The sequence below is a fragment of the Malus sylvestris genome, chromosome 8 (genome assembly GCF_916048215.2).
Source record: "Malus sylvestris chromosome 8, drMalSylv7.2, whole genome shotgun sequence".
NCBI lineage: Eukaryota > Viridiplantae > Streptophyta > Magnoliopsida > Rosales > Rosaceae > Malus > Malus sylvestris.
In genome coordinates this window covers 2,915,974-2,932,163 of record NC_062267.1, presented here as the reverse complement: position 1 = coordinate 2,932,163, position 16,190 = coordinate 2,915,974, and the positions used below count along the sequence as shown (strand labels likewise).

General features: G+C 36.6%; 1 protein-coding gene across 3 annotated transcripts in view; it reads right to left on the bottom strand.

Moving 5' to 3' along the window:
- LOC126632666 (serpin-ZX-like) overlaps positions 1 to 16,190 on the bottom strand; it is a 59,999-nt gene that overhangs the window by 15,179 nt on the left and 28,630 nt on the right. The window contains exons 1-2 of one of the 3 annotated variants that reach the window (XM_050303112.1): positions 1,886 to 2,464; positions 639 to 1,546 (exon numbers count right to left, since the gene is read on the bottom strand). In XM_050303112.1, coding sequence (XP_050159069.1) covers positions 764 to 1,546; positions 1,886 to 2,275 — 1,173 coding nt within the window. In that variant the 5' untranslated portion in view covers positions 2,276 to 2,464 and the 3' untranslated portion in view covers positions 639 to 763. Of the gene's footprint in view, positions 1 to 638; positions 1,547 to 1,885; positions 2,465 to 16,190 lie in introns of those variants that run through there. The other 2 variants (XM_050303116.1, XM_050303115.1) reach the window with 2 other exon arrangements.

The window sequence follows — 16,190 nt, the reverse complement described above, 5'->3', positions numbered from 1 at the left end:
ATGTAATAAAAATCAAAATCATTATAAAGTTTGAGTCATTCTCGAGAGACTATCTACTCGAACAATATTTTACAAATCACATTATGTGATAATTGATGATTGATTTCTTTAATAATTTAAAAAAAAAATCAACTTACGCCTGATCTACAAAATATAACTTAACCTAAAATTCAAGAATTATGTAAATTACATGGCCAGTTGATAAGATAAATTTTCCCTCTGTACATTCCCTGCTCGTAAGTTCTATGATTCTTTACTTGTCCCGATTCATGTTAACTGAACGTGCAATAATTACCGAGCACTTGGTTTATAATGTTTTTTTATTACAAGAGCAACGTTGCTTTAAACTAATTACAAAGAATTTAAGCCCATGCAAATGGTTAAGGAATGACTATTCACCGGGACAATCCAACACTTAACTAAAAAGAAAAACCTCTAGTCCAAACCGTTCCCAATACAATTAAGGAGAAAAACATTTCCAGCATTAATGGGTAAAAGCCTATCCCCAAAGCATTTCCAACAGTTTCGGGTAGGTATAGCCATGGCAGAACGAACAACAAAAGCCATATGAGAGAAACAAGACGACATGAACATGAAGATCATACATTTATTTTAACACAGATGATCATACATTTATATATATAAACAAGACGACGTGAACATGATGATCATACATTTATTTTAATAGAGATGATCATACATTTTATATATAATCTCGTGTAGTTCTACGTATACATTTGCCTTTTACAGGGAATAACAACGCTCAGTCTGCAAGAGGATTGAGTACGTGCCCGATGAAAAGCACAGTTCCGGTCAATTCTTCCTTGATCAAGAAGAGAAATGGACGATCGGCCACAAAGTCAACCGTCCTTGGCACTACCAGACGCAAACGCCTAACACGCCCGGCAGACACAGCTGCAGCTTCTGTGCCTTCTTCGTTCACTTCGATGAACGACTTATGGAATATGCCGGAAACGTACAAGTTCTTACCCACAGGCGAGTCCACCATCTCTGTCAAACCTCCTCCGCCACCGAATGGCAGCACCAAGCCAAGACCTTTAAGGACATTGGAAGCTTCAAACCCAAATGAAATCTTAAACTTTGGAATCCTGAAATCACCCACTGCAAATTTTTTGTTAGGAAGATGGCGATCCAAAAACCCGGACTCAGAACCAAGTTTCTCAACCAAAGCTGGCAGCCCATCTTTCGCCTCTGGGAGAAACATGTGCATGGAGAAACATCGCTTGTCTTCACCTTGCTTGTAATGAAGCCCTAAGACTGAGAAACCATTGAAGGATCTTACATACTGCTTCTTCCTGCTGGTCATGAAGGCCACCTTAACTGTGCTCCCATCGAGAAGGTAGAAATCATGCTCTTTCGTTTGTGATGCATCAAACTTTTCAGTCCAAGCTCCTTTGAAGTATAACGCATTTGCAAAGATGAGCCTGGTTGAGCTGTCAACTGACCCGGGAGGAAGTACCTCCTTGATAAGGCCTCTCGTCTCCTTTTCAGCCCATGAATTCACTCCCGAGGCCACTTGAGCAGCCTCGAGCACCAGCAACAGTTACGACAAGTTAGAAAACAATGATATATCAGCCTGCATGTTACTTCAATACTATTAACCTAGTGATGAACGTACTATAACAAAAATCTACGAATTACGATATGATTCTGTAATAGCTAACAAGCACAAACATTAATGATTAGAGAAAGGAAATTTTTAGTTGAAATGCTACAAGTAAAAGAGATTCAGCAGGCCTACAATTTAGGTTCAACAAAGGAACAAGCATCTCTAATCACATCGAAAAAATTGAAGACTTTGATCAAGAGCATCCTCGGAAAAAAAGACAATCGAAACGACAGGACAGTGGGTTTGAGAGCTTACATTGGTCTGAAAATCGACTTGGGCAAGAGCAGCCATGTAAGAGGTGTCCACCACCTGCTTAAAAGAAGGCTTCAGAGGGAGACACCCGTCCACCCAAACCCCATTAGCAAACGACAGCTGGGGGCCGCCGCTAGGGGACCCATCGGAGAAGATCATGGACACGAGCTCGGCGGCGAAGGAGTTGAGGTGGTCGGTGGACTTTGATTTGAGAAAAGACAGCAGCTGGTCCTGAGTCGGACCCTTTGAGCCGGCCGCGATCAGGCTCAACAGCACGTGGATGGACACCGGCGAGTACACGAGGTTCGATTGCTTGCCTTCGGTCTGAAGCAGCTGCTTCGTCAGCCCCAGAGCGAAGTCGTTTTGGTTGATGACGCTTTCTCTCAGATCCATTTCTGCTGTGCTTAACTTTTCTCCGGTCGGATGATATTTTGGTTGCGAGAAGAATGTTCGGCTTTTTGTTTCGGGCTCATACGAGACGTAACTAAGGTTTCGGAAAAGCCGTCCGTGGTCGTTTGCAGGTTCAAACGAATCAGCGCGAAGCCAAGTAAGGAAGAAGACAAAAGAGGGAGCATTGGGAAGTACGCTAACATTAACAAACCAAACTAAAATTAAACTGAATCGAACAAAAACCTAAAAGTATTAAACCGAATCGAAATTTTGGTTTAGTTATGGTTTTGACAAAAAACTGAACAGATTGAAACCGAACTCACCTCTAGTTTTGGGCTTGGGCGAGTAAGAAGTACGCTAACATTGGGCCTTATTTTGATTATGCACATCATGTGGTGAACTACATCGTAAGCTTATTACAATTAGACCATAAAATGCGTCATATTGGGTTTATGTTTCAAATTTTAATGTTAATGACATGTATATGAGAATTCAAATCATTCTGATTTTTTAAATTTTGTTGTTTTAATACAAATGAAATCCGTCTAGGTGTGGACAACTCCCGCCTGAAAGCTTATAAGTTAATATCTGAAAATTAAGAATTATATAAACTAGGTGGCTAGTTAAACAGATTTATTTTGCTTATTCCCTTGCTCCAACGGTTTATGTATCTTTACTTGAAGTAAACATGTCATAAATATTGACTAATTGGGTTTTATATTGTTCTTTATTACAAGTGACATTGCTTTAAACTAGACTAAGAGGAGGAAGAGGATTTGAAACGCAAATGGTTGGAAAGTAACTTAACTAAATAGAGAAACCTCCAGTTCAATTGTTCCAAATACAACCGACGAGAAGAGCATTTCTAGCAGTAATGGCTGAAGATCCTATCCCAAATACATTAGTTTCGTGTAGCTGTGACAAAGTAATTTCCTCTCCTTTATCTCTTGTATTGTATGTGAGGTAAATTTAGCTCAGACAACTTTGAAATTCAAGGTCCGTCTCTGGATAAACAAGACGACTGTTACAAGAACAGGTGATTAGGCAATAACAAAATATGGCACATGAACATGATGATATAGCAAGTTGATCACTAAGTAGCCCAACAACAAACTTTTTTTTTCTGTATAAACAATAAACCCTAATGGTTAACGGATTCGGTTAAGTCACATAATAAATCAGCTATAATAATTAGATATCAAACTCATAATTTAGATAACTCGAACTTAACACCTACCGCTTCAAACTTTTCATTTGACAAGCTAAATTGTAGTGCTTTTTGAATTGATCACATACGTAACAGTTTTGAGAGAAAAAATATATATCATATTTATAACAAAATATTTATTTAGGACGGACAAACAGACTATAGTATATAGTCAAAGCATAAAAAACAGTTTAATTTGCTAGTTCCAGGGTATAAATTATACTTTAGAACCTGAGCTTATGCATGCTTGAGCAGGTGAGAAATTGACCAGCCAACACCCCATGCACGTATAAAGATTTCATAGCTAATCGAGAAGCATCTTAACCAACTACATCTGTGTCCCTTTCCCTTTGTTTTCAAATATATACTGACAAAGCAGCTCCAAAATATTTTTTTGTAATACGTTGAATTAATAAAAAATAAAAAGCCCAAAGCCTGTCTGTTCTTGGCTCGCTTGTTTGCGATCATTCTTAAGATCAAACCTTTTTTTTTTCTAAATTTTTTGTTTTTGAATTGTATGCTTGGAAAGGGAGGTTTGATTTGTAAAGCATGATTTGGATGATAAACTATTTCGTTTGATACAACAAATATTGAAAAAGAGAAATTCGAACTTGAAACTTCTGGTATATTATGGTTGTCACCAAATAGACTTGCTTTGGCAATAAAGGAATAGTCTTCCTTTTGTTTGGGCGTTGGTCGATGGGGAGAAGATGTTTTAGGCGGTGGCCGCATTATATCAAATCCCTTATTTAATCAATTTAAATGCAGCTCTTTTCTATTGCAATTGAATATCATTGAATATATATATAACCAAATTCATATCAATTCATATTCCAATAATTTTCACCTTGTTCTATATCTATGTAAGAGGAGTTCTTAAATAAGTAAGACAAAGAAAGAATTTAAGTTGAGCCTCTTCATTTTAGTTAGAAGTTAAATAGTACAATTTTTCATCATATAGTCTATTAGCGGGAACAAGTAGTGGCACACTCACAATTTTCAAATTCATGTTCATATAAGTTCCCTGACTACGCAAGACTCATGTGTAATTTATTTGTCAAACACTCTTAATAACTAACTTAACTCCAAATCTTTGTAAACTTTATCAGTTCATCAAATCAAAACACGTAAACCTTGCATACCTGAGAAGACAACATGATGAATTTATGGATGATCAAACTTCAGGACGGAATAGATTGAAGCACTTCTATGCAATGTTGCTCCTTATACAATAAACTGATGGGGAGTTCTTGCTATTGTGGTGTTAGCAGTGTGCATAGGGCCTCAATTTTATATAAGTTTCAAGTTCCTAGAATTATACTCACTGGCGGCTGCTATAAACCGTACTTATAAAGCCCATGAAAATGTATTCCACATAAGAACCCCATATAACCAACAGGAAGGAATATACGGATTTCACTTTTCTTTTTGGCACAAGGAATAGCTAACTAATTAAAACTCTGACCCTAATTCAAATCAATTATAACTAAGTAATTCAATTAGAGTTGAACTTTATTATTTGGCTCCAACAATCTTTTGGCATTTACATTTTGGCTAGCTAGTTAGTCATAAAATGCAAGGAGAGAAATGACGATGGAGGAAAGTAGCATATAAAAAGTATAATAAGACAGCTCTTATAGTTTCAAAGATTAATAAGTAGTTGCAAACTTTGCAACAGTTCAAAAAATGAACAAGCGACGTTGCTTTATATAATGTTTTTTTATTACAAGCGACGTTGCTTTAAACTAATTACAAAGAATTTAAGCCCACACAAATGGTTTAGGAATGACTATTCACGGGGACAATCCGACACTTAACTCAAAAAAAAAAACCTCCAGTCCAAACCGTTCCCAATACAATTAAGGAGAAAAACATTTCCAGCATTAAGAGCAACTCCACTCATGGAACCTTCCCTCCTGGCAATCCACTATTGAATCCACCATATTGAACAGTAACTGCCTTTAATGAATAGTAACTGTCATTAATGAACAGTAATTGCCATTTGCATCTCCACCATTGGAGCCTTCCCCCTGGCAATAGGCAATAAAATATTAGTTTTTTTTGTTTGTTTAAATAATACAAAATAAAATTATTTGTAATTTCGGATAAGATTTTTTAAATCGTTCTCGTTGCGCCACGTGTCATTTTATAAAAAAAAACAATTATTTAGCGATGGATTTCGATAAGATTTTTATCCAATGTCATCGTGCCACGTGTTGTTATCTTTTGAGAATCTTTGACGATAGATTTCAATCAAATTTTAACTCGTTCAAAATTGCGCCACGTGTCATTATCCAAAAAGATAATTATTGGAGATTGATATCGATAAGATTTTTATTCAATACGATCGTGCCACGTGTCATCATCTTTTCAGAATCTTTGAGGATAGATTTCAATCATATTTTTAACGAATAATGGCATGCCACGTGGCCTTATCTACAATCCAATCCTTTTTGAATCGTCCATATAATCCACCATCCATCCTCACAAATCTCACACCAATTTTCTCAACATCTCAATCTAATTATTCATAGTTTATGCTTCTTCTTCACCATCCATCCTTACAATGTCTTCTTCTTTATCAAGGATGATGTGGGAAATCGATCAGCAAGAGGAAGAATTGTTTAACCAATCTGAAGGAATGTTCAACCTTCAGATAGCCGAAAATGAGATGGAAGAGGATGAGGAGCGTAGAAGGAGAGATGACGAAACAAGAATGGCCAGAACCTCACATTCCCGTCGAGTCATCCAGACTGTTGCTCAGATATACAGGCCCAACCGTTCAAGAAACCTTGATAGAAGCAGGCAACGACAGGGTGAAGAGCTGTTGGACGATTATTTTGTCCATAACAGTGCATTTCCTGATACGTGCTTCAGACGCCGTTTTAGAATGGAACGACATTTGTTCAACAGAATCATGACTGATGTTTGCAACCATGATTCTTACTTTGTGCAAAAGAAGGATGCTTGTGGTGTTATGGGTCTCCTGCCTCAGCAAAAAATCACTGATGCATTGCGGATGCTTGCGTATGGAGCATATGCAGACCAAGTGGATGAGATAACGAGGATGGGGAAATCAACCATTCTTGAGGCCCTGATGAGGTTTTGCGGAGCAGTCAAATCTTTGTACACCGCAGAGTACCTCCGAAGACCTACTCATATGGACTTGCAAAGGCTTCTGAAGAAGGGCGAGATGCGAGGTTTTCCTGGGATGATAGGAAGCATCGATTGTATGCACTGGACGTGGAAAAATTGTCCAAGTGCATGACAATGCGCATATGGGGACAGAAAAGGAGCAAAATCTATCATTTTGGAGGCAGTGGCATACCCTTTCACTGTCAAAAACAACACTTCAAATGACATGCTTTTTCTTTGAATCTCACATGGTAGATTTCAATTTCCAATTCCACCACATTACAAAACCATCCATTTGTTAAATAGTTGCATCTTTCTGCAACTTAACCGCCACATGGTTCAATATAAGTCTTGGACCTTGACCCCATAATTAAATAAGCATCTTTCGACGTTGATAGATAACTCATCTAAAATGAGTTCAGTTTATCAGTTTATTTTTGTTGCTTCTCAAAGCCAAATTCATCCACTTTCTGTGTTCTTATCATGAATGAAGGCTAGACCCAATTTTGCATATGCACACATATGCCTGAGTAATTGTTCAATTTTCTTCGTACGTATTCCATTCTTTCCATGAATGGACACTTATATATGAGTAGTCTGCACTCATCTTATATTCCATGATACCATGGAAGTTGGGTTCATATCTTGTACTGGCGTTTTCCAACTATTTCAATACAAATTTAAAACAACCCCATTTTATTTGGGTATTCACTCTTCATCAAGAGCTTTCGCTGACATCTTGATGAATATAAGGGTTTTCTCAACAAAAACCTATTAATCATCCTCGTGCCCGATCAAATATTGATCTCCTTTGTCCCACGAAAGAAATATTGCATCAATCCACGAACTGGTACATTATGACCCTTTTAGATTTGCAAATAATGCCAATTTTTGTATGACTATTGAAGAAAGTTGGGATTCCAACACATAACCAATTGACAATATGGAGAACAACCCAATTCCTTATAAGGTCTTGTTATGTTTCTCTTTTCACCGATGTGGAACCCCTTTTGTCTTCACATCCTCACAATCATACCATTTCACTTGGCCTTAATCGACACCTTTCTTCATAAAAAGGAGACAAACACTAAACATGGATTTTAAACAGATCTTATAATAATTCCAGTACCCATATAATAAAAATTGTTATCACTGTATCTTTCTGGAAACTAGAATCTCCATCTTTTAATTTCTATGTAAAGCAGTTAAAAAAGACATGTACATAGAGTAGTAGCCAAGTATGAGATTTCTATATATCATACAATTTATATAATTAACAACAACATCAACAACAGTGGCAACATGCATAATTTTACCAGGCCTCAAACTTTAAAACATTGCCTGATCGTGACATGCCTAGAATGCCAAGAGAAATCAAATTCAAACTAAGATTAATTTAAAAGCAGTTAGATTATAATTTCTAATAAATATATATAAGACAAATAACCTTCTATCTTCATCATCATCATCAATAAATCCCAAAATTCTTGTGTTGTTTTGTACACTATATATACAAGCAATAATAGAAAATATGGAAATAACACAAAAATTTCAATAATAATAATCATAAAGAAATTCACAACATCAATAGTATACAAAATTCACATAAACAACTAAAGATATAGTTAGAAAAACTGACAAACTTAGAAATTGAGGCTTGCATAAATGCAATGTTCTAAAGACAGAATTTCGCCCCTACCCTTGTGCTTGTAGTTCGGTAGGTGTCCGTCACCTAGGATTCAACAATCTATAATCCAAAGTCAAAGCACTTCAATCTTCAGACTCTGGCGAACTTCATATATACCGTACTCTCAAGACACGACTCGGATTTTTACTAAGACATTGGAGGAAACTCTTTTCTTAATTCTATATCTTAAAAGACAATAGTTTTTGAGTTTTTATAGAACTCAAATATATTGTTTGCCGAAGAGATGTATCATTTAGGGTTTAGGTAGTTTAAGTAATACCCTTTAACAGACACATCACTAAAGGGGATGGCGCCCCTTGCGGCACCCTTTAAATTATAATATTTAATTTCCAACAAATCTTAGGCGTTATTATTTTGTAGGTGCATTTTCGTCAAATGAAGAGACGGCGGAAATTTGTTTCGATAACAATCTTCGCTCAAGTTCTGTCAAAAAGTTACACACTAAGCATAAACCCAGGAACACAAACCACACATTTGACAAAAATTGATTGGAATTAAACACAACCGATCTTTCTCTTTATTGTGACAAAAATTGATTGGAATTAAACACAACCGATCTTTCTCTTTATTGTGCATTGAGTTGTTGACGTGCCCTTCGGCCTCTCCTTCTTTTCCCTTTTGTACGTTACCAACCTTCAACATCACAATTGTCTCAATTTGAACTGAGAAAATTAATTCCACCACATGAGTATTCTTAAATCTTTCAGATTATTTTGAGACATCTCTCTACAATCACATGAATTATCTGTGCAATTCCATTTAAAATAACGAATTTCGATTGCTTGGTGATATGGTCAAGAATTTATAGTCACTTCCGCTCAAAGTTATGGGCGGTCGCTGGGAAAGATCTGTCAATATAAAAGTTCGTTGTCCTAACCAGACGCACTTCTCTCAATCATTTGATACCCTCTCGTTTCTTGGTTTTCAATCTTTTACACGATCCTCACGCGCCACTCCATTACCTTGATGAAGACCACATGCTTATCTCATGGTTCAAATCAAAGAGCTAAATCATTAGAAATTGGAAAAATGTTCTTCACACACCCATTTTTACTTCTTACACATCCTTATTAATTTTTTGCCATTGTTCTTCTTCAACTCATTATATCCGACGTCCGAAAATTGAGAGAGGTGTATGAAAAGTAAAAATAGGTGTGTGATAGCACTACCCTAGAAATTTTTACGTGTACTCCAAGGACGACAAGATTAATGTCTCATTTTATGGGTAAATCTTCATTAGTTTGAATTACTGGGTAGTCCAATATAGGTCAGTCTTCAATAATTTGAATTACTGGGTAATCCATTTTCTTAGTTCAATCTTGATCGTCATTTCTCAATTCAATCTTGATCGTTTAATTCAATCTTGACCGCCTTATATTTCGAGCACACTAAGCATCTCTGATGCACCAAAAAATTTGGACTCAAATCTTATATTTGATCTACATAGGAGTCTAAAGGTTCTCCAATGCACCAGAGACTTAAGGGTGTAGTCAAATTTGGATTTGATGGTATTTTAATAAATTTTAAAATTAGAGTGTAGTCCATTAGGAGTTTGAAGGTGGATTTTAAAAGATTTTAAAATCAGAGTTTAGTGAAATCAGGATTTGAGAGGATTTAAATAATACATCCAAATCTATGGGTAGTCAATTAAAATTTTAAAATGTCCATACAAATCTAAGTGTAGTGGGAATGCCAAAGATTTACTAGAATTTTGGTGGATGAATGATTTTGATGGATTTGAGAGTGGGTGGTATAAATACCAAATGCCATCAACAATCCAACCCTCCCCGTCTGATTTTTTTTTTCATTCCAAACCATAGAAGATGAATAGTCCTAGCCTGAGTTCCGAGCATTCCTCCCTATAAACTTGCATTTCGCATTTTTGCTGTATTTTTTTCTGCATTTGGTTTGTTCCTCTGGGAAGATGAGTAACAATTGTATCTTTATATTTTTATCTTTATGTTGTTTTGCTTTATAATTCGTGTTCTTCTTAATCCACTTCTTATTTGCGATTTTTTTTGAGGTATCGAAAAGAATTTAAATTATCGTAACTGTAACAATTTTTTGGTAGGTTAGATGAATGCAATTGAAAATTTTTGGGTTTTTCGTTTTGATCTGGTGTCAATACGTGAAAATGGCAATTGGGTTTTTTTTTTTTAATCAGAAAGTGGAAAGAAATTGTTTTTCGGGAATTCCCTGTACTGGTTTGGTGAACTAGGGTTATGCAATTTTGGCCTACAAGTTGTTTGTTTAAATGCCTCAAGAAGTATCTGACGAATCGGTTGAGTTTTTTTCCTCCGCCTTTCGTCTAATGAAGTTTCTGTTGGTTTTAATTGCTTTTCGTATAATGTGTGTAATGTTGTGGCAATTTTTGACATGAATTTGATGCTACTAAGATTTTGGGTTGATGTGTTATGAGATGTGATTCGATAAAAATTTGGGAAGAAATATATTAGCCACTTGTAACTTTGATATAAATCCGTGAAAATGTCCACATAAATCCTAAGAAATCCATGAAAAAAGTTCATACAATCCATAGAAAATTATAATGGAAATTCATATAAATCTTTCAAAATCCATATAGAATTGTAAAATCTATTAAAATCTTTTAAAATATGTCCCTTAACAAAATCTATTAAAATCCTATGAAATCCAAATTGACTACACTTCGCTTAAAACTCATATTTATGTCTATGGGGGAATGGAGACCCAATTTGAGTTTCAATATGAGATTTGAGTTGAAAGTGGAGCCCATGCCAACTAAGAAAATTGTTACTCAACCAAGAATAATGAGATTTGAGTCCAATAATCTCCAATACACAACCAACTTGTTAAAATTCAAATATGAATTTTGAGTCCAATTTCTTCTCCTCCAGTGCAAGGACTCAAATTTTAAAACTCAAAACGAGTTCTAGAATTTGAGTTTTTAAGATCCAAATACATAACTTTTTAAGATCCAAATATAAAAATATATATATATATATATATACTAAAACCTAGTTTTGGGTTGGCACTATTAATCTATAGTGTGTGGACGGATTTCCCCTTCAATCGTTACCTGTTTTCAGCCTTTTTCCCTACACGGCATAGTAAATTTACTAATAGATACTTTGGATGCGGTCCCTAGTCCCTAACATTCTTTGATTAAAACCTTAAGGGTGTGTTTGTTTGAGCTCGCTAGCTTTCGCTAGCTTGGACTGGACTAACTGTCACTGTAATCCTGTGTTTGTTGCACACACGGACTAGCGTTAATGAGACTCGCCTACACTAACCCTGACTAAACGATTCGCTAGAGGGGCTTCGCAAGGCCCCCCAAAATTGGGCGGACTGCTAAGACCACATCTGTCCGCTTCACCTTTCCTCACTTCGCCCCTCCCATCTGCTTCTTCCTCGCTTCCACAACCATTTTCAAACCCATATCCCGCAAAATTCAAAACAAAAAAAATATGCAGTCGTTCCATTTTTCAAATCCAGATCCAACCTGCAAAATAGAACCCAGAAAACCGAACCCAGAAACCTATAAAACACACACACACACACAAAATCTGCAGTGGGTATAAGCTTAAATCAACGATGGGATTGACTGAAGGAAAACCAAACCCAGAAAACATGAAACTCCCTGATTGCAAACCTTATCCATCTCCCACCTTCGAGGCAATCACACATGCACCCCAACCCCAACTCCTAAATTTTCACTTTATTTTTTGCTATGTGGTTTGATTTTGAAGGTTTGCAGTAGATTATGAAGTTGTGAGAGGAAGTGAAGAGGGAGGGAGGGAGGGAGAGAGAGTCGAACAGGATAAGGAAAAGGGAAGAGACATGGGAGAAAAAGAAGGAAATAGTTTGACCAAAATAGGGGATTCTAGAAAACCAAAAAAATAACAAATAAAAAGTGAATTAATTTTTATTATTCTGTTTTTTAGTTCGACACTGCACCAAACGTTTCACTAAGCTAGTCTAGCTTAGTCTAGTCTAAGCCAGTCCAGCTTAGTCCCTGCAGCTAGTCCAGTCCGAGACAGTCCGGTGCAACAAACGCACCCTAATGATATTCAGAGTTTGATCAAAGTCCATTGACTTTGTACACCTCATTATATTACTATTAATATTTATATTTTTTATAGTTTTGACATTAATTGTTTGATATTTTATGAGAATTATAATCCAATAAATTTAAAATCCCTCTTTATAATACTATTATAAAATGACACACCCCGTCCTAAGAGGGCGTGCTAGGCGTCACGTGAGCGTGACGTAACCATATGCACAGTGCGGAAGCTGAGAAGATAAATAGAAATACGCATAAATAAAAACTGAATCACTAGCAATCTGTCACGCCCTCCTTAGGACGGGGTGTGTCATAGAAGGTTACATTAAAAAAATTCAAACATTTTGATTGAATAAATGGATAAAAACTATGTAACAATTAGAAATAATAAATGGCAAAAGAATGTATAGTGTTAAAAAAAATTGGTACATTTCACATTGTTGACCCTAAAAACTACAAAGCCTACGTGGCGCGCAGGCCGAGTAATCTATAAGCTAACTACGTCCTTCGGTGAATGCGGGGCGTGCCAACTCGTCGGCCGAGCTCGGCCGAGGAGTAAATTTGTTGATGTTGCGTTGGGTGCGCGGCTAACTTCTGTGTCTTGCGACTGCGGCCGAGAAAGGAACACACCTCGGCCTCTTGGGTTCTCAAGCCTGAAGACAAGGCTACTATTTTTACGAAGTTCACGAGTCGTCGTCGTCAGATTCGGTCACAGTGATAGTATTCGTCAGAGTAAACTCACGCCGAATAAACACCAAGGTGTAGGGGCACAGATACTCAAAACGGACGTAAGTCTTGATAATGAACGTGGTTCGGCCGTTGGAATGCCGAACTCTAAATCCCACCTGTGAGTATCCAATCATGAACAACCTCGGCGTGCAATGTGCCGAGCCTAATGTAACGCCTTACTTCGCCGAGAAAGCTAATAAGACGACCTCAATCAATAAGGATTCAGAAATCCTTCTCGACCGAGACTTGGATAGATAACCAACCGTCCTCGCCGCATTGCTGTTGATGCCAACGGAAGATACTGCGAGACCGACTGATTCTACGATGACAGAGCTATCTATGCCGACTTAAGATGTCACCGGTTGCTTTCACAGTGCTGTTGATGCCAACGGAAGATGTGTCAGCGAAAAGAGAAAATAAAAATCTCAAGTTGTTGAGAGAGTTTGCGCAGGGCAGTTTTGTGTGTTGAGTTGGAGCCCTTCACTGACGCATAGCCTCCCCTATTTATAGCACTGGACCTTGAATCCGAGTTAAACTCCTACTCGGATTAGGTCTCCCTTTCCGGGTCAACAACACCTCGACCAGTCCTATCTTCACTAGGACTATGAATCTAGTCCTTAACTGAGCTGGATTCGCTTTCTGGATTATTGATCTCGTCGAGACTCCTTATTGTACTAGGACTCGACTTGCGTTCTGATCTAACTGACCTAGGCTTGGAAGCCCACGAGCTGAACGATCCATGGTCCTTTTGCCGCACGGCCTCCCGGGCCGAGTATGATCCTACCCTCGGCCCAAACTATTATTTTGGGCCCAAACACACATATAACAAAAAGATTAAAAAATCATGAGTACAAATGAAAATTTTAAAAATATGGGCGCGAAAAGAAATTAATACATGGTACAAATTAAAACTAAAAAGAAAATACTACAAATTTAAAATAAAGGTTGCAAATTAAAAGTGGATACAAACTAAAAAACAAAATATATGATAAAAAATTTAATCATAAATATAAATATATTAATAGTAACATTTTTAACATTAAAGAAATATATTTAAAAATAAAAAATAATCCAAAATTCTTGATAAAAAAATTAAAAAGAAATAAAGTTTTAATCGATGGAATAGTAAAATGAGCCATTTACTGATTTGCCTCTTCGGTCTGGGTGTCAGCCATCGTAGAAGGGAAGTGGACCTGTGAGCGCTCTTCCTCTGCTTCTGGAGTTTTCTTTCTCAGAAAACTAAAACGTTGTTCTCGAGTGCCTCCCTCCTTTCTCATTCTGCATTATACAGCGTCTCATCCTCTCCTTCTTCTGGGTATTTTTTTCATCTCTATTTTCCTCAAATCCGACTTTTTCTTTTATATATATCGGGGTTTTTTCGTTTTTGAACGATTCTCATAGGTTATTGCGGTTTAGCTGAATATGGGGAAATCGAGAGCTGATGCGAAGTGATCTTCGGTTTTTGTTTTCCGTTTTGCTCTCCTTTTTAATCGTACAACACGAAACAGCCAAGGATGGTGCACGAAGCTCCCACCTCAGGTTATCCGTCTTCTGTACCATCAATCTCTTCCCCAAGGTTCCGTAATTTGTTTGTGCGCTTGCATTTTCTGATTGCTTTATGAAGACAGATAAGAAATTTTTAAAACAGGGGTTTGTTTTGGAATTAGGATTTTAATTTGTTTATATAATGTTTGATGAAAAAGTTTAAAAGGGTACGTTTGATTGATTGAAAGATAGCGAATAAAATGGAAAATTTGGGGTGAGTTTGTTGTGTTTTTGTTTAGTCTTTCGGAAATGTGGTGGGGTAACTGGGGTGGGTTACTTCAAAATTGAATTTGAATGGTAATTTATTGGTATAAATTACGTTACTCTCAGTAATTTTTCTGTTGCTTTTTACAATGCCTTTTTTTGTTGTTGCTTAGCTTAGATAAAGATTGAGGCTTTGAATTGAGAGTAAGCTTAATTATTGTTGTGTTTATTCTGTTTGGTGCATTTATGGTCTTTGTGGGTAACGGAACTCCATCGCCTCTGAATTTGCAGGTGAGGATTGCAAGGTTTTTTCGTTTCTCTGGTATTGATTCATCGAGTTTGCATATGGCTGAAAATGGTGTTTCAGATGTTATGCTTTTGTTATCAATTTAAAAAATGTGGTTTGTATTTTTTATTATTATTTTGGTGCAATGGCCCTTTTTTGTACCTAATTGCAGACCTTTCGTTTGCTCATGATTTAGTAGTTGACTGAGTATCCATGCTTATACGTACTTTTCTTTTTTTTTTGGCAACTTGTGTTCATTTGGCTAAACTTCTGTGATCAGCTTTCTTCCCTGAAAATTTTGCAATCAGTTTAATTCTTTTGAATATGTTTTATTTCTTTGTTCAACATAGATACCTTTTGGTTTGTTGGTGAGGCATTATGAGTGCTTATCAGATATTTACTAAAGGTGGTTTTATAGGAACTTCTTGGGATGCCTGTCTTAAAAGCAAATTGAGAGGCTGTAGCACTGTGTATGCAGTTAAATGACAATGTTGTATCTCATATGCAAGAAATGATTTCATCAAGTGTGTTGTATCTAATATATATGCAAAACAAATTGCTAGCTAATCTTATTTTTATTAACTCTTCCCTTTTACCCTTCTATTTCTGTTATAATGTAGGCTATTGAATTTGGAGAAAGCTTGCATGCAAACTCTTTTTTGCATAATGTTCTTGAGCGAGTCCTTGAAGTTTGCCTTGAAGCGCCTTTATATTCTCTTTCACTTTGTTTTTTATTGCTAGGAAATTTTGAGTGGAAAGAAGTTCAAAGAAAAATACTCAAGCAAAATTTCATTTGATCTACTAGTGGTTGGACTGACATTTTTCTTATACAATGAAGGCGTGAAATATGAGTGGACAATTACAATTTTTGTTTTCATGTCAAACCAACTTACCTCACATATATTATGCCATTGTTAACATATTTTCTTCCGTTGCTTTCAACGAATCAGGATCCTCTCCTGAGCACATGGTCAGGATCCTCCTGATCAGGCTCATCGGACCGTTTAAATTTTATCCAACTGCTACAAACAGGGGCCCTCTAAAAGTTATAATAATTAT